The sequence below is a fragment of the Erinaceus europaeus genome, chromosome 1 (assembly GCF_950295315.1).
Source record: "Erinaceus europaeus chromosome 1, mEriEur2.1, whole genome shotgun sequence".
Classification (NCBI taxonomy): domain Eukaryota; kingdom Metazoa; phylum Chordata; class Mammalia; order Eulipotyphla; family Erinaceidae; genus Erinaceus; species Erinaceus europaeus.
In genome coordinates this window covers 168,765,117-168,787,183 of record NC_080162.1, presented here as the reverse complement: position 1 = coordinate 168,787,183, position 22,067 = coordinate 168,765,117, and the positions used below count along the sequence as shown (strand labels likewise).

Genomic DNA, 22,067 nt, shown 5'->3' with positions numbered 1-22,067 from the left:
GGGATTTTGCATTTAGAACTGATTTTTAAAAAGTCTCAAATAGCACACAAATGATAAAAAAAAAGTAGATAAAAATTATATCATTTATCAGTAATCTTCAGAATAAGAGCTGAAAAAATCTGAAAAAAACTATAGAAAAGAAATAGAAAAAAAGCACTATAGTCCACATTGTAACAATGACATGATAGACTGCATCTCTTGGGGTTAAAAATGGAGAAAGAAGACTTACTTTAATAATAAAAAAAATCTGTAGTGGGGGAAGGACAGAGAAAATATCCTGGTAGTAGGAACACACATTTACAGTCTTGACTTTGGGTTAATGAGATGTAAGAAACTATGTGAGTTCTATATTAAAGATTTATGTTAGATAATGAATACCTCTACTATTGTTGCAAAAGAAGGAATATTTCCTTTATCAATTATTAAAACACTAATATGGTTTAGCTCTGACATGTAATGAACTTAGATGTTGTCATTCCTGTCATTAACAATAAGAAAATAAAAACAAAGATGAATAAACTGAAAATCAATGATGTTTATTAGACCCAATAGGTTTTACGATAAACTCCCAGTCAAATCTGGATGGATAGATGACTCTAGAAAGAAATAAAGTTATTTACTGAGAACAGAACCACCATGAAGTATAATTGATGGGGCTATTTAAATGGTAATTTGGGTAAATTGCTATAGACAGAGTAAACTTATTGTCAATGACTTGGAGAATTTTTTGTATATGTTTATTGGCCTTTTGGATCTCTACTGTGGAGAATATTTTGTTTCTATCCTTTCCCCATTTTTGGATGGGGTCATTTGTTTTCTTGTTGCTGAGTTTCGTGATGTGTGATATTTTTCCAGTAACTTAAAATTTTTTTTGTTTATTATTGGATAGAGACAGGGAGAAATAGAGAGGAAGGTGAAGGGGCAAGATGAGAGAGACACCTGCAGCCCTGATTCACCACTCATGAAGCTTTCCTTCTGCAGGTAGGGGCTAGGAGCTTGAACCTGGGTCCTTGCACACTGTAATGAGTGCTTAACCAGGTGTGCCACTCCCTATCCCCAATGAGAAACTCTTGATGCCATGGTTGAGGAGACACTGACACTTTTACTTCGAGGAACCTTATTAGAGAAATGATAAGAGTAAATAATGGTCTACATTGTGCTCTCATAGAGATGATGGATGACTCAGACAGTGGAAGGTCACATTTCAGGGCACATAAACACCAAAAGACTGAAATTTAATCATATGATTATAGATTTCTGTGATACCTAACTATTAGTTCAACAGAGCTCCAGTTGCAGATTTTATTTGAAGAAAATTAAGGGAATGTCAAGGTTACAAGGAGTGACAAAACTCATATTTATGGATATCTATTTTTTGATAAGTGGAACAAACTATTAAATAAAGGAAGGAAGGTCTCTTCAACAAATGGTACTGGGAAAACTGGGTTGAAACATGCAGAAGAATGAAACTGAACCACTTTATCTCACCAGAAACAAAAGTCAACTCCAAATGGATCAAGTGTCCTGGATGTTAGACCAGAAACTATGGAATACTTAGAGAAAATATTGGTGGAACACTTTCCCATCTAAATTTCAAAGGCATCTTTGATGGTACAGACCTGATTGCAAGGAAGACTAAAACAAAAACAAATCAGTGGGACTACATCAAATTGAAAAGTTTCTGCATAGCAAAGGAAACCATTACCCAAACAAAGAGACTTCTCACAGAATGGGAGATCTCTACATGCCATACATCAGACAAGAGACCAATGACTAAGATATATAAAGAGCTCACAAAACTTAGCAACAACAACAACAACAAAAAAAAATGACCCAATTCAAAAGTGGGGAGGATATGAACAGAATATTCACTACAGAAGAGTTACAAAAAAATCCTCAGGGGTCGGGCGGTGGCGCAGTGGGTTAAGCGCATGTAGTGCAAAGCCCAAGGACCGGTGTAAGGATCCCCACCTGCAGGGGAGTCGCTTCACAGGCGGTGAAGTAGGTCTGCAGGTGTCTATCTTTCTCTCCCCTTCTCTGACTTCCCCTCCTCTCTCCATTTCTCTCTGTCCTATCCAACAACGAACAACATCAACAATGGCAATAATAATAATAACCACAATGAGGCTACAACAACAAGGGCAACAAAAAGGGGGAAAAAGTTGGCCTCCAGGAGTGGTGGATTCATGGTGCATGCACCGAGCCCAGCAATAACCCTGGAGGAAAAAAAAAAAGTCCTCTGTCTTCCCCTCCTCTCTCCATTTCTCTCTATCCTATCCTACAACAATGACAACATCAATAACAACAATAATAACTACAACAATAAAAAAGGGCAACAAAAGGGAAAAAATAAATATTTTTAAAAATCCGACAGACATATGAAAAATTGCTCCAAGTCACTGGTTGTCAGAGAAATGCACATAAAGATAATGAGATACCACCTCATCCTTGTGAGAATGTCATACATCAAAAACAGAAGCAACAGCAAATGCTGGAGAAATTGTGGGGACAAAGGAACCCTCCTGCACTGCTGGTGGGAATGTAAACTGGTCCAGCTCCTGTGAAGAGCAGTCTGGAGAACCCTCACAAGGCTAGAAATGGACCTTCCTTATAACACAGTAATTCCTCTCCTAGGGATATATCTTAAGGAGTCAAATACACCCATCCAAAAAGATGTGTACATCTATGTTCATAGCAACACAATTCATAATAGCCAAAACCGGGGAACAACCCAGGTGTCCAGCAACAGATGAGTGGCTGAGAAAGTTGTGGTATATATACACACAATAGAATACTACACAATTATTAATAATATTAATATCATTAATGATATTATTAATAATTATTAATAATAATGAACCCACTGAATTGTACCTTTCTTATCCCACAATATTGTCAATCACTATTAAATCACCAATAATAAATAAAAAAGAAGTTGAAAAATAAGAAAACACAAAGCAGCACAGACTGGGTTTGGTATATAGCACTAAAGTAAAGGATTCTGGGCATCGGGGGAGGGTTCAGGTCCTGGAATATGATGTCAGAGTATCTAGAGGCAGTTGAATTATTGTGTGAAAAACTGAAAAGTGTTATACATGTACAAACGACTGTATTTTATTTTTGTTACTATATTTTATTATTGACTGTAAACCATTAACCCCCCCCCCCCCCAAAATGAACCCACCTTTTGACTCATCTTGGATGGATCTAGAAGGAATTATGTTGACAAGTATGGAGTGATCCAACTTAGTAGCAGAATTTGTGAAAGAAGAACAGAAAGGGAAACACAAAGCAGAATTTGACTGATTTTTGGAGCAAAGCACCAAAGTGAAGAACTCTGGGGAGAAGGGAAGGCTAGGGTTAGGGACACAGATCTTTGGTGGTAGGAATGGTGTTAAAAATACTATTAAGACTATTAAATTATAGTCTTATAAATCACTGCTTAATCAATATGAGAGGGGACAAGTAGATTGAATGTCTTGAACTTTTTAATGCAGTGGAGGAGAAGGGATGTGGAACTCTGGTGGTGGAACTGTATGGAACTGTACCCCTCTTCTCCCACAGTTTTGTCAATCATTATTAAATCACTAATAAAATTATTTTTAAAAATGAGTGACAAAAACAAGGATACTAGAGAGATTTGGAAGTTCTGGAATCTACAACAAACATTATACACAGTCAAATTCTTTTTAAAAAACATTTATTTATTTATTCCCTTTTTGTTGCCCTTATTTTTTTATTATTGTTGTTGTAGTTATTATTGTTGTCTGTCTTCACTGTTGGAGAGGACAGAGAGAAATGGAGAGAGGAGGGGAAGACAGAGAGGGGAAGAGAAAGATAGACACCTGCAGACCTGCTTCACCACCTGTGAAGCGACTCCCCTGCAGGTGGGGAGCCGGGGGCTCGAACCGGGATCCTTACACTGGTCCTTGCGCCTTGCACCACGTGTGCTTAACCCGCTGCACTACTGCCCGACTCCCACACAGTCAAATTCTAATCAAATGAATCATCACACTAAAAATTCACCTAACATTTCACACTGAAGATCTATTTACCCCAGCTCTTACTGTCCATTTATATACTATGTACCACTTTCAAGACAAAGCAAGGACTAGGACCAGCCTGAATTAGAACGCAAATCTTGGGATTATATAACAGAGAATTAAAAACTATGATTAATATATTTATTAATATAATATTTAAAACTATAATAAAATATTTATTATATTTTATATAGTAAAAAAGTAGACACCCTACAAGAACACATAGATAATTTAGACAACCTAAGAAACATTCAGAAGGAAAAGTGAGATATCGAAAACAGTGTAACAAAATTGAAGAATGACTTCACTTTTTTTTTTTTTTTAGATTTTTTTCATTCATGAGACAGGTAAGAGGAGAGAGAGAAAGAACTAGACATCATTCTGGTACATATGCTTCCGGGATCAAACTCGGGACTTCATGTTTGAGAGTCCAATGCCTTATCCACTGCACCACCTCCTGGACCACTGACTTCACTTTTTTTTTCAAATTATTTTATTAGGGAAGTAATGATTTATGAGACAGTTACTAACAGAAGGGTACTGTCTCTCATCTGCCCATGGTAGGTGTGTGTACACCACTCCTTCCTCTCACCCAAGTCATTTTCCACCATTGTCCAAATGAACTTCCTTCCTTTGCCCCAAAGTCCCTGATTTTGCTGCAATACGTCACGGCCAGTTGAGGTTTCATCTTGTGTTTTCACTATCTTTGGCTTTTTTCTCAGCTTCCACCAATGATTGAGTTCATATAGTATTCATTCTTCTTCTGACATAACATAATGCCTTCAAGTTTCATCCAGAGTAGACAAAGGAGAACATTTCACCATTTTTATGGTTTTATATAGTATTTCACTGTATACATACACCACAATTTTCTTAGCCATTTTTCTATCTTTGGACATCAAGGTTGTTTTTCAAGTTTGAGCTACTACAAATTGTACTGCAATGGACATAGGTGTACATAATTCTTTTTGCTTGGATGTTTCTGTGTTCTCTAGGTAGATTCCTAGGAGGGGGATTGCTGGAACATAAGGTAGGACCGTTTTCAGTGTTCTGAGGATTCTCCAGGCTCTTTTACACAGAGGATGAACCAATTGACGTTTCCCTCAGCAGTGTAGAAAGGCTCCTCCCCCCCCCCCAAATCCTCACAGTTTGTTTTTTCCTGTCCTTTTAAAAACATATATCATTCTCGCATGTTTGCGATGGTATGTCACTGTTGTTTATATTGGATAATCAGGGGCCAGGTGGTGGCACACCTGGTTGAGTGCGCTGTGCATATTACAATGTGCAAGATCCTGGTCCCTACCTGCAGTGGAGGAAGCTTCACAAGGGTGAAGCAGGGCTGCAGTGTCTCTCTTTCTCTTTCTCTATCTCCCCTTCCCCTCTCAATTTTCCTCTGTCTCTATCAAATAAATAAATAAAATATTAAGAAAAAAGATAATCAGTGACTTTGAGCATTTTTTCAACGTGTCTGTTGGCTATCTGGAGATCTTCTTTGTTAAGATTCTGTTTATATCCTCTTCCCATTTTTTTTTTTTAGTGGAGATCTTTGTTTTTATGTTCTTAAAGAGTCAGTGAGCTCTTTATGGAGAATTACTTTAATAGACTCTTCAAAAGATCAGACATGACCAAGAAAAGAACAGATTAACATGAAGATAAGTCAAAAAGAAGTTCCCAAACTGAATTGCAAAGAAGAGAAAAAAAGAATAAACTAGAAAACAGAAAATAACATCAAGAACCAGAGGGACAGAGATTATATATATCCTGCTGCTATGCATATGAATACATTATTGCTATTTTGAATACATCTTATGGTAGATCAATTAAGAGAAAAATAATATGTCATTTTCCACTACTGATTCTTTCAATAATTTTCCTCTATTTATGCAAATTTGAGTTCTGATTTGTCTTATTTACCTTCTTGAAAGACCTCTTCATACATTATTATTATTATTATTTTGCAAGACAGGTCAACTCGCAACAAATTACCTAAATTTTTATTGACCTATAATTTCTTTCACCTTTATAGAAAAATTTCCTAGGGTACAAAATTCTAGGCTGGTGGGATTTTTTTTTTCCTCTCAACATTTTTAATACTTCACTATACTCTCTCACTTGCTTGGGTTCTGAGAAGTTAGATATAATTCATGTTTTTATTCATATATATATATATAGTACATTTTTTCTCTTTCCTTTCATATTTTTTTCTTTCTCATTGATTTTCTGTAATTGAAAATTATCTGCTGAGATATAATTAAAGCATTATCCTGCTTGGTTTCCTCTGAGTTTCATATGAGGTTATTATTTGCTGTAAATTTGTGAAAATCCCTAGCCATAATTGTTTCTAATATTTCTTTTATTTCATAGAAATAATTCCTTTTTGTTCCTCTTCTATGTTACACCTGTCCCACAATCAGTGAATATTTTGTTATTTACTTTATTTTTTTTAGTTTTTAAGCATAACTGCTGATATTCTTCCCTTCTCTTAACAGCTTCTAAATGTGTAATGAAGTACTGTTAAGCATACTGTAATATAAATCTCAGCAACCTCACCACAGCACTACTAAAGTTCTACTGCCATCATGCTATCAAAATGAACCCATCTAGCACCTATTTCCATCCCTTTTCCTCTGGTCAATATCATGTATTGGTGGTGGTGGGGGGCGGGGGCAAAATCTAATATAAGGTCATCTCAAACAATCACATAGGACCTACCACATGCACTTAACATTTACCTCTGGTCCAGAAATATCCAAAATAAGAGTGGAATAACTTCCAAAATAAAAAGTATTTACTTGGAATTCATAATGTTGCTCATATTAATTCCTGCTTATTTAGCTTAATGATTTCACATTTTAAATTTCTCCTTCCTTTTTTTTTAAAATAAAAAAAGGACTATGAATTTGTCCTTTTCTTAGCTTATCCCCAGAATAAACTTTGACTTCACCTTCTTTTTTTTAAAAACAGAAATGAATTTTGGTCTGTTCACGCACCCCCCCCTTCCCAAATTCACTTCTCTTTCTCCCTCTGTCTTTTTCTCACTCAATCAATACAATTAACCTCGTTAGTCATTTTTTAAATATTTATTACTGGATAGAGATAGAGAGTAATTGAGAGGGGAGGGAGAGATAGAGAATGAAAGAGACAGAGAGACACCTGCAGCAGTGCTTTACGACTCATGAAGCTTTCCTCCTGCAGGTGAGAGCCAGGGGCTTGAATCCAGGTACTTAACCAGGTGCACCACTGCCTGCCCTCCGCCCCCATCAGTCATTTATATACCTAACTTCCTGTGTACCTTCCTACCTATCTCTGTATGAAATGGATGCTTATATTAGAAGGACAGTGACTGAATGAGGCTATTTCATTCACATTCCAGTAGCCTTGCACACAGGGTAATCCAGCAGTTAAGCAGAGCAAGATGGCATTAGGAGCTTAATTTGAATCTGAGAGTGGCTCTCTGTGTGTCAGGCTATGAGAGCAGAACGGAAATAACATATTTAAATGTCAGGTTATTTTGAGACTTCTCAAGCTTTAATTAAACTTGCCTACAGGTTACACGTTTGGAGTGCTTGATGAGTTTTTGAACGGAAGAAATAGTCTGTCTGCCAGATGGATTTTGCCCAAACTCTCTCAGCAATGTTTAAAATAGCACCCCCCATCCACTAAATGCTGCTCCAGCATTCCACCAACGGAAAGTTTTGCTCATTAAATTGCTTAGTAAGAAGATCTCTAAATATCCTTAAGCCTGTATCAAGTTTCTGAAAGAGCACCTGCTGGAGGACAAACGTTGAGGTTAATGATAATTGTTCCCAGGTCAAAAAAGAGCAGTAGCCCAGGAGACAAGGGACTGGTTTCTAATTTTAGATCCACCTCTGTTTGTTGTGACATTAAAGAATACTTTTAAAGACTTTTCTATTTTAATTCCAATAAGATAAGTACTTATGAAACACCGAATATGAATTAGCACAGTGAGGTAAAGTAGCACAAAAAGGGAATTAGTAGAATATGGTAGAGTTTTGTGTAAAGAATATAAGCTTTAAAATATGAATGTATAATATTCATTGTATTTTTCCTGAGCAAGTTACTTAGTCTCTTTTTTAGCAAAGAAGACCATCCTTTTATACCTAGTATAGATACCTGATTATCCTGAGGGAGAAATAGATGTTTATAGATACATGATGTTTAATAATGAAGAAGGTGCTCTCAGGTAAACTTTTTAGGTAAAAAGTTTTAAGTCCTGGTTTGTGGTATGTATGTAGTTGTAGAAAGTCCAGAGCTGGCAAGCTAGCTCACCTGGGAGGTGCTCATTTTGCCATGCATGCAACTCAGGTTTGAACTCAATCCCCACTGCCCTGCGGGAAGCTTCAATGTTGTGGTGTCTTTACCTTTCTCCTCTTGTCTCTATGTGCTTGTATTTCTTTTTTATTTATTTATTTACTTTCCATTTTATCGCCCTTGTTTATTTATTGTTGTAGTTATTATTGTTGTTATTGATGTCATCGTTAGATAGGACAGAGAATTGGAGAGAGGAGGGAAAGACAGAGAGGGGGAGACAAAGAGAGACAACTGCAGACCTGCTTCACCGCCTGTGAAGCGACTCCCCTGCAGTTGGGGAGCCGGGGGCTCAGACCGGGATCCTTAAACCGGCCCTTGAACTTCGCGCCACGTGTGCTTAACCCGCTGCTATACCGCCCGACTCCCTGTGCTTGTCTTTCTATATGAAAAAGTCAACCTAGAGCTTTGAAGCCCTCTTAAAAACAAAAAAGAAACAAACAAAAAGGAAAAGTATACTGATTATATTACTCAAATCTGTTTAACGCTAATGAAGCAGAACTAGTTATCATCTATCAATCTATCTAGAGCATCTGACCAAGATAACTAGAAAAAAAAAATCAGTATTTTAACAGTTTATTTTTATTACCTTTTCCCTTTTTATTGCCCTTGTTGTTGTTATTATTGTTATGCTGTTGTTGGGTAGGACAGAAAAATCGAGAGGGAAGGGGAAGACAGAGAGGGGGAGAGAAGGATAGACACCTGCAGACCTGCTTTACTGCTTGTGAAGTGACGTCCCTTGCCTGTGGGGAGCCAGTGGCTAGGAGCCAGTGGCACAAACCCAGATCCTTGTGCTCCACACCTTGTGCACTTAACCCACTGTGCTACCCCCTGACCCCCTTAATATTTTATTTAATATTGCTGTTGCTGGGGCTTCACTGCTTTTGGCAGACTTTTTCAGATAGAAAAAGAGGGACAGAGAGGGAGAGACACCACAACACCAATGCCTTGGGGAACCAGTAGATCAGATCTGGGCCATGCACATGGCAAAGCAGGCACCTTCCCCAGTGGGCTAGCTCATGACTCTAAATATATTAAATGATAGTCACACTATCCAAAGCATATAAGGATATATTTATCACTAAATTCTACTCAAAAATTTATATATGATAAAGGAACGTAGAAGGCAAATGATTACATTTATGAAAACTAGCAGGGCAATAGGAAATTAATTCATTTAGCAAGTATTTATTGAGAATCTCTTATTTTCTAGGCACTATTTAGAGAAATTCAAATTAAGACAACCTATTAAATTGCAAAGCCAATGAATAAAAAAAAGAGTAATATTAGTGTTGGGAAAATAGCTATACATTGCTGTTTGTATAGTAAATTGGTTTAATTCTTCTGGAAGATAATGTGCTCACATATTATAAGCTTTATAGAAGTATTTTTTACCTTTTGACCTTTTTATTTCTCCTTTGGGGATAAACCTCTAATAAATAACATAAAAGAAAAGCAAAACATCTTTACAAAGATAAGCATAGCAATGCTATTTTTGATAATGAAAATTGACAAACAGGGTACAAGGTTGGGTATGCATATTCATGACAAATATAAATGTGTATTTTTCCACATTTGCAAAGACAGAAAGATAATTACATTCACTTACTTATTCAGTAACTATTTATTAGGCATGCATGTGGGTCAGGCACTGCCCTAAGAACTAGGCATGGCATGCAGAACAAACTCATGTGGCATCTGCTGATATGTCTGTGAGTAGTGTTTTCATATGAAATGGACAAATGTCCTCTGAGGGCTTCCATAATCCCATGAGTGCACAGCCTGGCTAGAAAAGTGACCTCTTGGGAGTCGGGTGGTAGCGCTGTGGGTTAAGCGCACATGGCGCAAAGTGCAAGGATCCATAATGTTTGAGCCCCTGGCTCCTCACCTGCAGGGGAGTCACTTCACAGGCGGTGAAGCAGGTCTGCAGGTGTCTATCTTTCTTTCCCCTTCTGTATCTTCCCCTCCTCTCTCCATTTCTCTCTGTCCTATCCAACAATGACGACATCAGTAACAACAACAATAATAACTACAACAATAAAACAAGGGCAACAAAAGGAAAAAAATAGTTTTTTAAAAAAAGTGACCTTTTTTGTAAGATAAAGGATACCCGTGCCTGAGAAAGAAGAAGCCTCAGGGCTCAAGACTCAGGACTGGAATATGAGCTGGATACCAGCCTTCCCAGTCCTTCACTGGACGTCTAGGCACAGAACACCAGTGGCACTGTCATACATAGTAGTTCTGTTCCTTATAATTTAATGAAAAAGCAAAATCTTTTTTGTTTTATTGCCACAAGGGTTATCACTGAGGTTACTGAGGGTGAGTATATGAAGGTATAAAATATGCCTCTACCCCACCCCCAGTAAAATGTGAAAAATTAAGGTTTTCCAAGACTTTTGTAACATAGGCACAAAACCAGAGACTGAAAATAAATGAAATTTATTCCCTCACAGTTCTGGAGGCCAGAATCCCTATATCAAGCTGCTGGCAGTATTATGTTTCCTCTGAAGACTCGAGGGAAGAATTCTTTCTTGCATCTTCTGGCTTCAGATGGTTCCAGGAGTTCTTTAGCTGTGACTGTATAACCCCAACTTTTGTCTTGGTGTTCATATGGGCCTTCCCTTCTTCCCTCTGTAGTGTGTCTTCTGTTTCTTGTGGAAAGACACTTGTCATTAGATTTAGGGCCTATCCAGATAATCCAGAATGGATTTCATTTTTGAGATCACTAATCTTTTTAAAATATTGTTATTGGTTTATTGTTGACAGAGACACAGAGAAATTGAGAGGGGTGGGGTAGATAGAGAGGGAGAGAGACATAGAGACATCTGCAGCCTAGCTCCACCACTCATGAACTTTCCCCTTCAGGTGGGGATCAGGGGCTTGAACCTGGGTCCTTGCACACTGTGATGTATGCGCTTAACCAAGTGTGCTAGATCATTAATTTAATTTCATCTGTAAAAATTTTTGTTTGTTTCCAAAGATAGCCATGTTGACAGATGCCAGGTGACAGAACACGCGCATATGTATCTCTGTGGAGGTCTATCATTTAATCACCTATAAGCATAATGTGAATGACCCTAGCTTTACCCCACAGTAGTGGCCACTGGTAATTATCTATGTACACACATCACAGTTTTCACATGGCTTCTATGAGCGGGCACTGAAAAGTCTACCTTCATTTCTCTAGTAACCTCAAGCAACTGCCAAATCCAAAAGACAACTTGGTTCTTTTTTTTTTCAATTTTTTTTTACATCTCTATTTTATTTATTGGATAGAGAGAGCCAGAAATCAAGAGGAAAAGAGGTGATAGAGAGGGAGAGATAGACACCTACAGCCCTGCTTTACCACTCGCAAAGCTTTCCCCTTTCAGGTGGTGACTAAGGGCTTGAACCCAGGTCCTTGCTCATTGTAACATGTGCACTTAACCAGGTGAGCCACCACATGGCCCTGACAAGCTGGTTCTTATGAAGCCTTTGTACTCCATAGTATCCTGCTTATACTTTCCATGGAGTATGCTTTATATGTCTGATCACCTGGCCCCAAAATAATTTGTTTCCTTGTTTGAGGGATGCATTGGATCGACCTTTTCGCGGTGCTTCCCGTGAGTACCCATTCATTGGGGAAACTGACCATCCTTCCTAGCGGACTGAATCCACATGGATCCCAGTCACTTTCAAAGCCAGCAACAAGCAGCTCCTGACAGCTTTCAACCTGATGCTGTTGACTGGCTACGGAAGAAGGGCAAACGCTAGAAGAAGAACTTGTTTGTAAGGTCCTTGAGGGAAACAATTGCTTCTTGCTCACCACTCTACCTTTATAGCTGGTGCCATGTAAGTCAAGGCCTCTTTGAGGCACTTTGTATTACGCTGCAAAGTAAGGGGTCAGGCGGTGACACACTCAGTTGAGTGCACACATTACCATGCACAAGGACTGGAGGTTGAGCCCCACTCCCCATTTGCAGAATGGATACTTGGCGAGTAGTGAAGCAGGTGTGTATCTCTCTCCATCACTCCCTCCTCTCTCAATTTCTCTCTGTCTTATCAAATAAAATAGAACAAAAACAGGGGGTTGGTGGTGGTGGTGTCAGGAGCAGCAGATTCTTAGTGTAGGCAACAAGCGTAGCCCAGCTGCCAATAAAAAAAAACAAACTATTATGCTGTGTTATATCACAATGATAATTTTCTGTTGTTCTTTTTATCAAATAATTTATTTATTTAATTAATTAAATTACTTATTTATTTCTTTTTCCTTCAAGGCTTTCACTGAAGCGTGATGCTGGCACCACGAATCCACTACTCCTGAAGGCCATTTTTTTTTTCCTTTTATTGGGTAGGACAGAGAGAAATTGAGAGAGAAGGGGGAGATATAGAGGAAGAGAGAAAGGTAGAAACATGCAGCACTGCTTCACTGCTCGTGAAGTGTCCCCCCTGCAGGTGGGGAGGCTCGAACCGGGTCCTTGTGCTTAGTGCTATCTGTACTTAATTGGGCATGCCACTGCCTAATTCTCGACAGTCATTCTGTAATAAATTAAATTTAATGGATAGATCCTGAACATTATTTTTAAGTGGACACTGGATATAAAAACAATCAACACTTATTGTAAAGACTTGGGGGTGGTGGTGGTGAGGGAGAGACAAAGAGAGAGGGAAAGACACCATAGTACCTACTGCCTCACCATTTATGTAACTTCTCTTGATGCTCCCATATGGTGGCAGATCTTAACCAAGGGAAATAGACATGGTAAAGTCTATGTTCTAATGAGTGAGCTATTGCCTAGCCCAACTTTGTATATATTTTATGTAGCTATTATTAACATAAAGCTGAAAAGTTGTTATATATTTTTTATTGATTTAGTAATGATAGAGTGTTATATTTTAATAGCTCAGTGTACTGAGGATTTAGTCTGACAAATTATATATTAGTGGTGACTACTCTGGTAAAATCATGTAGGAGATAATATGGAAGTCGGGAACAGGGGCAATTGGTTGACTTGAGTATCGTTATAAATGACTACAGAGAGGTAAAATTTAAATTGAGTCTTTAAAAATGCTTGGGAAGCTATTCCATAGAAACAATGAATAGGAATATTATTGAGATTATAATAGCAATAGTAGCATTAAGAATTTATATGCTTTTCAAGAAAAGCAAGATTTTAACAGGCACAGATAGAGGCTAGGAAGTAGTTAAATAAATTCTGTTAATATGACCTGGTACTAAATGTGTACATAAGGAAAACAGTGAAGTCAGAACTGTTAAAAGGCTATCTGGCAGACCCTGTGTCTCTCTTTCTTTTCAAAATGGGGTTTCTGTACTGTTCAGATGTTAATTGTAAATGTGGTCTGGGTTTTCGCCACAACAGGCTGTAAATCAATATTTTAGTCAAGACTGTACTCTTTGAGATTAATATATAATGTCTTTGAAAGTCCTCACCTTTTAAAAATTTCTTTATTGGGGAATTAATGTTTTACACTTGACAGTAAATACAACAGTCTGTACACACATAAAATTTCCCAGTTTTCCATATAACAATACAATCCCCGTTAGGTCCTCTGTCATCCTTTTTGGACCTGTATCTTCCCACCCACTCACCTCAGAGTCTTTTACTTTGGTGCAATACGCCAATTCCAGTTCAGGTTCTACTTATGTTTTCTCTTCTGATCTTGTTATTCAATTTCTGCCTGAGAGTGAGATCATCCCATATTCATCCTTCTGTTTCTGACTTATTTCACTTAACATGAATTCTTCAAGGTCCATCCAAGATCGGCTGAAAACGGTGAAGTCACCATTTTTTATAGCTGAGTAGTATTCCATTGTGTATATATACCACAACTTGCTCAGCCACTCATCTGTTGTTGGACACCTGGGTTGCTTCCAGGTTTTGGCTATTACAAATTGTGCTGCTAAGAACATATGTGTATACAGATCTTTTTGGATGGGAGTGTTGGGTTTCTTAGGATATATCCCCTGGAGAGGAATTGCAGGGTCATAGGGTAGGTCCATTTCTAGCCTGCTGAGAGTTCTCCAGACTGTTCTCCACAGAGGTTGGACCAATTGACATTCCCACCAGCAGTGTAGGAGGGTTTCTTTGACTACATAACCTCTCCAGAATTTGTTGTTGATACTTTTTCTGATGAATGACATTTTCACAGGAGTGAAGTGGTATCTCATTGTTGTCTTTATTTGCATTTCTCTGACAATCAAAGACTTGGAGCATTTTTCATGTGTTTCTCAGCCTTTTGGATCTCTTCTGTGCTGAGTATTCTGTCTATGTCCTTTCCCCATTTTTGGATGGGGTTATATGTTTTCTTGTTGATTTTGGCAAGCTCTTTATATATGTTGGTTATTAGCCTCTTGTCTGATGTATGGCATGTAAAGACTTTTCCCATTCTGTGAGGGGTCTCTTGGTTTGGGTTGTAATGTCTCTTGCTGTGCAGAAGCTTTTTAATTTGATGTAGTCCCATAGGTTTATACTTGCCTTAGTCTTTGTTGTAATTGGATTCGTTTCATTGAAGATGTCTTTAAAATTTATGTGGAAAAGAGTTCTGCCAATATTTTCCTCTAAGTATCTGATAGTTTCTGGCAATATTCAAGTCCTTGATCCACTTGGAATTTACTTTTGTATTTGGTGAAATATAGTGGTTCAATTTCATCCTTCTGGATGTTTCAACCCATTTTTTCCAACACCATTTGTTGAAGAGACTCTGCTTTCCCCATTGAATAGTCTGGGCACCTTTGTCAAAGATTAGACGTCCAGACCTTCCACCTTCTACAATCCACAATGACCCTGGGTATCCCCCAGAGGGATAGAGAGTGGGAAGGCTATCAGGGAAGGGGATGGGATGTGGAGATTGGGTGGTGGGAATTGTGTGGAGTTGTACCCCTCCTACCCTATGGTTTTGTTAATTAATCCTTTCTTAAAAAAAAGATTAGATGTCCATAGGTGTGGGGGCTTACTTCTGGGCTCTCAATTCTTTTCCACTTGTCAGTGTGTTTATTCATGATCCAGTACCAAGCAGTTTTGATGACAGTGGCCCTATAATACAGTCTGAGACCTGGGAGTGTGACGCCTCCAGTTCTGTTCTTCTCAAGATTGTTTCGGCAATTCTAGGTCTTTTCTGGTTCTAGAGAAACATTTGTAGCATTTGTCCTATTCTCCTAAAAAATGTGCTTGGGATCTTGATGGGGATAGCATTAAACTTGTATATGGCTCTGGGTAGTATATTCACTTTGATGATGTTAATTCTTCCAGCCCATGAATATGGAATATCTTTCCACTTCTTTTTGTCTTTTTCAATTACTTTGAGTAGTGACTCATAATTTTCAGTATACAAGTCTTTTACTTCTTTGGTTAGGCTTTATCCTAGACATTTTATTGTTTTGTTACTATAGTAAAAGGAATTGATTTCTGGATTTCATCTTCTTCTAACATAGTGTTTGCATAGGGAAATGCCCCTTCGCCACTTTAGAATGTTAATTTTGTAGCCGGACACTCTATTGTATTGCATGATGATTTCTAAAAGCTTCTTGGTGGATTCTTTAGGTTTTTCTTTTTTTTAAATCTTTTTTTATATGTTGTATTTATTTTCCCTTTTGTTGCCCTTGTTGTTTATTTATTGTTGTTGTTGTTGTTGATGTCGTTAGGACAGAGAGAAATGAAAAGAGAAGGGGAAGACAGAGAGGGGGAGAGAAAGATAGACACCTGCAGACCTGCTTCACCACCTGTGAAGTGACTCCCCTGCATGTGGGGAGCCAGGGACTCGAACTGGGATCCTTATACAGATCCTTGAACTTCACGCCATGTGTGCTTAACGGGCTGCACTACCGCCCGACTCCCAGGTTTTTCTATGTATACTATCATGTCATCTGCAAATAGGGAAAGTTTGGCTTCTCTTCTAGTCTGTATCCCTTTAATTCCTTGCTCCTGCTTGATTGCTATGGCAAGAACTTCCAACACTATGTTGAATAGTAATGGTAATAGTGGGCAGCCCTGTCTAGTGCCTGATCTGAGGGGAAATGTTCCCAGTTTTTCACCATTGAGTATGATATTGCCGGTATTTATTTATTCCCTTTTGTTGCCGTTGTTTTTTTTTTATTATTGTAGTTATTATTGTTGTCGTTGTTGGATAGGACAGAGAGAAATAGAGAGAGGAGCGGAAGATGGGGAGAGAATGGTAGACACCTGCAGACCTGCTTCACCACTTGTGAAGCGACTCCCCTGCAGGTGGGGAGCTGGGGGCTTGAACTGGCTTCTTTATGCCAGTCCTTGTGCTTTGCGCCATCTGCACTTACCCCACTATGCTTCCACCCAACTCCCTGAACAATCTTTTAAATATACTGTTGTATCCGGTTGGCTAGAATTTTGTTCTATATTTTAGCATCTATGCTCATCAGAGATACTGGTCTGTAGTTTTCTTTTTTGGTTGGGTCCCAGTCTGCTTTTGGTATCAAAGTGATGTTGGCTTCAGAGAAGCTAGAAGGGAGTATTCCAGTCTCTTCAATCTTCTTGACGACCTTTAAAAGTAGAGGCAGTAGTTTTTCTTTGAAGGTTGTGTAGAATTCATTTGTATAACCATCTGGTCCATTTCTTTTCTGCTTGGGAAGATTTTTGATAACTGTTTCAATTTCGTTAGCTCTGATGGGCCTGTATATGTTATCTAGTTCCTCTTTATTTAATTTTGGAAGTTCTTCGGTATCTAGGAAATCATCCATTTCTTCCAGGTTCTCTAGCTTGGTGGCATATAGTTGTTCATAGAAGCCTCACATGATATCTTCAATTTCTATGGTGTCTGTTGTGATATCTCCTCTTTCATTTATGATCTGATTTATTTGGGTCTTCTCCCTTTTTTGTTTTATGAGTCTGGCTAAAGGTTTGTCAATTTTGTTCACTCTTTCAAAGAACCAACATTTACTTTTGTTGATCTTTTGTATGGATTTCTTACTTTCAATGCTATTTATTTCTGCCCTAACTTTAGTTATTTCTGTCCTTCTGGTTGCTTTAGGGTTCCTTCTTTCTTCTTCTTCTAGGTATTTAAGATGTGCAGTCAGGCTATTTAATTTGTGCTTTTTTCTTGTTTCCTAATGTGTGCTTGTATGGCTATGAACTTCCCTCTCAGTACTGCCTTAGCTGTGTCTCAGATAGATCTGTGTCCCAAATAGATCTTCTCCTGAGTTTCCTTGTTGGTTTTCTGTCCCCTGGTATCAGCACAGGGCCTCCCTGCCACACTGCTCCAGCTTCTGAGGGTAGTAGCAATGGAGACTCACAGTTGCATTTGGTGATTCTTAGGGGAGTCCTCTCCTCCCTTCAGCCGTCTTTTTGTTGGTGAAACAGACTAGATGTGGTGTCTCAACTGGTAAACTGCTGGACTGTTATCAGCCACTTAATCTCTCCCTAGGCTCCTCACTGTCCACGAGCCACATGTGTTTTCACTCACCGGTGATTTTGTGGGTTCCTTTATTTCTTTTTCTTTTTTTTTTTAAAGGAAGAATCTTCTTTAAAAAGTTCACAATAGTGTTGAATTTAGCTCATTTGAACAAAGGTCATAGCATTTTGAGCATTAAGCATGATTCCTTGATTTTTCCAGTATCTAGATGGTTGCCACTGCAGAAATAACTAGAACTTTTGGGGCATATGACAGCCTATGGATATCTGGGGCCAGCAGGTGCATCCTGTTCTCAACCACAGCCAAGACGAGAACGAAAGCAAGAACTCCCTTTTGCTTGAAATCACCGCACTGTTGTACACGTTTAGAACTTGCCTGGTCTACTGGTTTCAATTTGGTCTTAGAAACCAAATGGATGATAGGAGATTTGTTGGAGAAGCTGCTGTCAAAAATATAAGATTCCTTTCAACTGCTACTCAGCAGCACCTGGATTCTATTTCTTGAGTATTTTCTCCTGTGATGATAATATCAGCAATTAACATGCTTGTATTTATAAAATTTTATTCTTCTGGGAGGAATCAATTCTAGGGAGAGGTCATCTAATTAATTTTCACAACATATCAGATTAGATTGCTGGCTGTTTTATGACCTTGAAGTTACAGTGATTATTAAGTCACTAAAATATTAAATCATTTTTTGCAAGTACTTTCAGTAAGAGAACCATAGAAAACTGACAAAGAGTTCAGAGTTTAGAAATTCTGAGAAGTGTTTTTCACTACTATCCCAGAGAAGGACCCTCAGAGAAGTGTCCATTCTATTTTAATCAAGGAGGAAAAGTAAAAATGGAAAGCCACATTATCAACAGCGAAATGCTCTAGCATTTTAAGCAAACACAAATTATGTTAACATGAAGCCACCTGAAATTATCCATATCTCTGGAAACCTGAAGATCTGCAGCTAAGAAATTGATTTCCTCAGCTGTGAAATGAATGCTAATAATGTGTACCCTTTCCTCTTACCTTTAGAGACAGAATTATACTTCTAGACTCCATCTTTCACTTGAACTATTGTAACTGACCTCCGGTGGATCTCCTTTATGTTATTATTGATACTATACAATCTATTCTCAACATCAATTCATGTTTTTATTTTATTTTATTTTTTCTTTATTAGGGAATTAATGTTTTACATTCAAGAGTGAGTACAATAATTTGTACATGCATAATGTTTCCCAGTTTTCCATATAACAATATAATCCCCACTAGGTCCTCTCATCCTTTTTGGACCTGTATTCTCCCCCCAACCCACCCCAGAGTCTTTTACTTTAGTGCAATATGCCAATTCCAGTTCAGGTTCTACTTGTGTTTTCTCTTCTGATCTTGTTTTTCAACTTCTGCCTGAGAAGTTGAAAATATGATCATCCCATATTCATCCTTCTGTTTCTGACTTCTTTCACTTAACATGGCAATTCATGTTTTTTAAAATTGTGGAGTTGGGTGGTGGTGCACCCAGTAGAATGCACATCTTAACACGCATAAGGACCCAGGTTCAAGTCCCTGGTTCCTACTTGCAAGGGGGATGCTTCATGAATAGTGAAGTGGTGCTCTAGGTGTCTCTCTTTCTCTCCCTTCTTTTGTCTTCCCCATATCTCTCAATTTCTCTCTGTCTACATAAATAGTGTATAAATAAAAAGCACTTAAAATATTGAAAAAATTATATCATGGTGGAAAAGGACCTAAGTTGGGGGTGAGAATATTCTGTTGCCACATATCACGAGAACACAAGAAATTGTACCCCTGTGTCAACAACTGTGTTGTAAATCATTCATCCTCCCCAATAAAATGATTTGAAGAATGTAAAGAAATAAAAATAAACATGTGGGGGACCTGATGGTGGCATATTCAGCTGAATGCATACATTATTATGTATAAAGACCTGGGTTTGAGCCCCTGTCCCCCACTTGCAGGGGGGCAGCAGGTTTGCAGGTGTCTATCTTTCTTTGTTTCCTTTGTCTCCCCCTTTTCTCTGTTCTATCAAATAAAATATAAATTTTTAAAAAGAAAAAAAAAGCAGTCAGGGAGCAGTGTACTTGTAGTGTGGGCAATGGGCCCCAGCAATAACCCTGGTGGCAATAAAATAAATAAATAAATAAATAAATAAATAAATAAATAAATAGCTCAGGCATCGGAGAAATAACTCAATGGGCAGAGTGCATTTCTTATATGTGTGAGACCCAGGTTTAATGCTCTGGTCTTTGCTCTCCTTTTCTCTTTCTTCTTAAAAAATAAAATAAGGGAGTAGCGCAGCGGGTTAACTGCACTTGGCGTCAAGTGCAAGGACCAGCGTAAGGATCTCTGTTTGAGCCCTGGCTCCCCACCTGCAGGGGAGTTGCTTCACAAGCAATGAAGCAGGTCTGCAGGTGTCTTTCTCTCCCCTCCTCTCTCCATTTTTCTCTGTCCTATCTAACAATGATGACATCAGTAACAACAATAATAGTAACTACAACAATGATAAAATACAACAAGGGCAACAAAAGGGCAAATAATAAATATAAAAAATAAAAAATAAAATAAAATTTAAAATATTTTTAAAAGAACTTGAAAAAAACACAATTCAGGTACTCGAACTATGTCTTTCTTTTGTCTAAAATCTCCACTGCAACTCCCCCCTCCCCGTCCACTTTTTAAGACCTGGGGTTCTGTGGAGTTGCTTTCTCAGCTGTCATGTAAGATTGTGCACAAGTCTTGATTGACCTCCAAGCACCCCTAGTCTTGCCATCTCTAAATCACCACTTTTATTTAAAATAGAATGCATTTCCCCCCCCCCCCCAAGGTCTTGTGTAAACTGGCCCTGGCTAATTTCTTTAGCCTAATCTTTCCATAGTGCCTCTTATTCACTGAACTCCAGCCATACTGACCTTTTCATCTTTTAACCAGAGAAGCTTGTTTTCACCTTTTGGTCTCTGTACTTGCTCTTCTATCATCCAGGTAGTTCTCACCTATTTCTGGATGACTGCTCCAGTTACTATTCCAAGTCTTAGTTCAAACACTGTCTGTTCAGAGTGATCTCTGACCTTTGTATCTAAATTAGTCCTTTTAGTTAATTTCTATTTTTGCCTCCATAGTACTTATGCAATGTGATTTTATATTGACTACTTATGTATGCATGTGTGTATTTATTGTCAGTTTCTCCCCTGAAAGGTGGGGTTTATAGTTAATAGTATTAATATACTTTTTCCATATTTGGGAGCCTCTCTCTGCCCTGATCCAGGTTTTTAGTCCTATCCTCAACCCTGACACCATCTTCCCAAACAATACTTTTAGCGCCCCCTGCATGTTAGCAGTTGAATTCAGGCAAAAATTGGTAAAGTCATGGGCTGCTTAGAATATACCTAAAATAAGCTTCCTAGCTTCTTAAAACAAATGAAGAAACAAAAATTTCATCTGCTGTGCTTTTACCTTTAGGTTCATGATTATTAAACAATTTGTTCTGTTTTTAATTCATTCAGCATTTTAATCTCAGGTCTAAATCAGTGCCTGGCATAAGGAAGATGCCCAATATATGTTCAACGAAAACTGAATGAATGAAAGAATGAATGAGAAAAGAAGAGGCTGAGAGTTAGTTGTTAGATTGTTAGAAAACTTGATAACACACCAAGAACAGTTTTGGGTAGGGGAATGAAAATGACCATCATGGTGGGATGTGAGTCCAAATTCCAGTTCCACCATATAAGAAATTTGTTCCTTGATAACATTCATAATAACAATAATGACGATTGTAGTAAATGTCGTAGGAGGTCTTGTATATGGTTTAATTCATTAAAAGAACTTAGAGGAACAGGGCAGTTGTGGCACCTGGTAAAGAGTGCCCATTACCATACTTGAGAGTTCAAGTTCAAGCCCACAGTCACAGTTCCTAAAACCCTTTTGTGGGGTGGGAAGGGAGACATAAAAATGCAATAATTGATGTCCTTTTAGCACAATCCAATCTTTGATAAACTGAGGGGGGAGTTTTACTAATTTTGTAACCTAATATTTTCCTGTGATGACAATGACAAAATTCAATATATATAATATGTCTTTTTGATACCTGATCTCTCCAAACACTGCCCCAGCTTTCAGAGTAACCAGAACTTGAACTCCATCAGAGCCTCCAAGGACTTGAACTTCTCCTTGTTTGATGATGTACATTTCCTTGCCAATTTCTCCCTATATATCAAGTACAAATAGGAAATGGTAGTTGTTTTGTTTTTTGACAGTCATGACCCAAATTGAGAAACGTACATTCTTTTAGCTTATGGAAACGAAGGAAGCA

General features: G+C 38.1%; 1 protein-coding gene across 1 annotated transcript in view; it reads right to left on the bottom strand.

Moving 5' to 3' along the window:
- Positions 1-22,067, bottom strand: part of CNGB3 (cyclic nucleotide gated channel subunit beta 3) — a 194,714-nt gene that overhangs the window by 6,312 nt on the left and 166,335 nt on the right. The window contains exon 18 of the mRNA XM_007517351.1: positions 21,843-21,961. Coding sequence (XP_007517413.1) covers positions 21,843-21,961 — 119 coding nt within the window. The remainder of the gene's footprint in view (positions 1-21,842; positions 21,962-22,067) is intronic.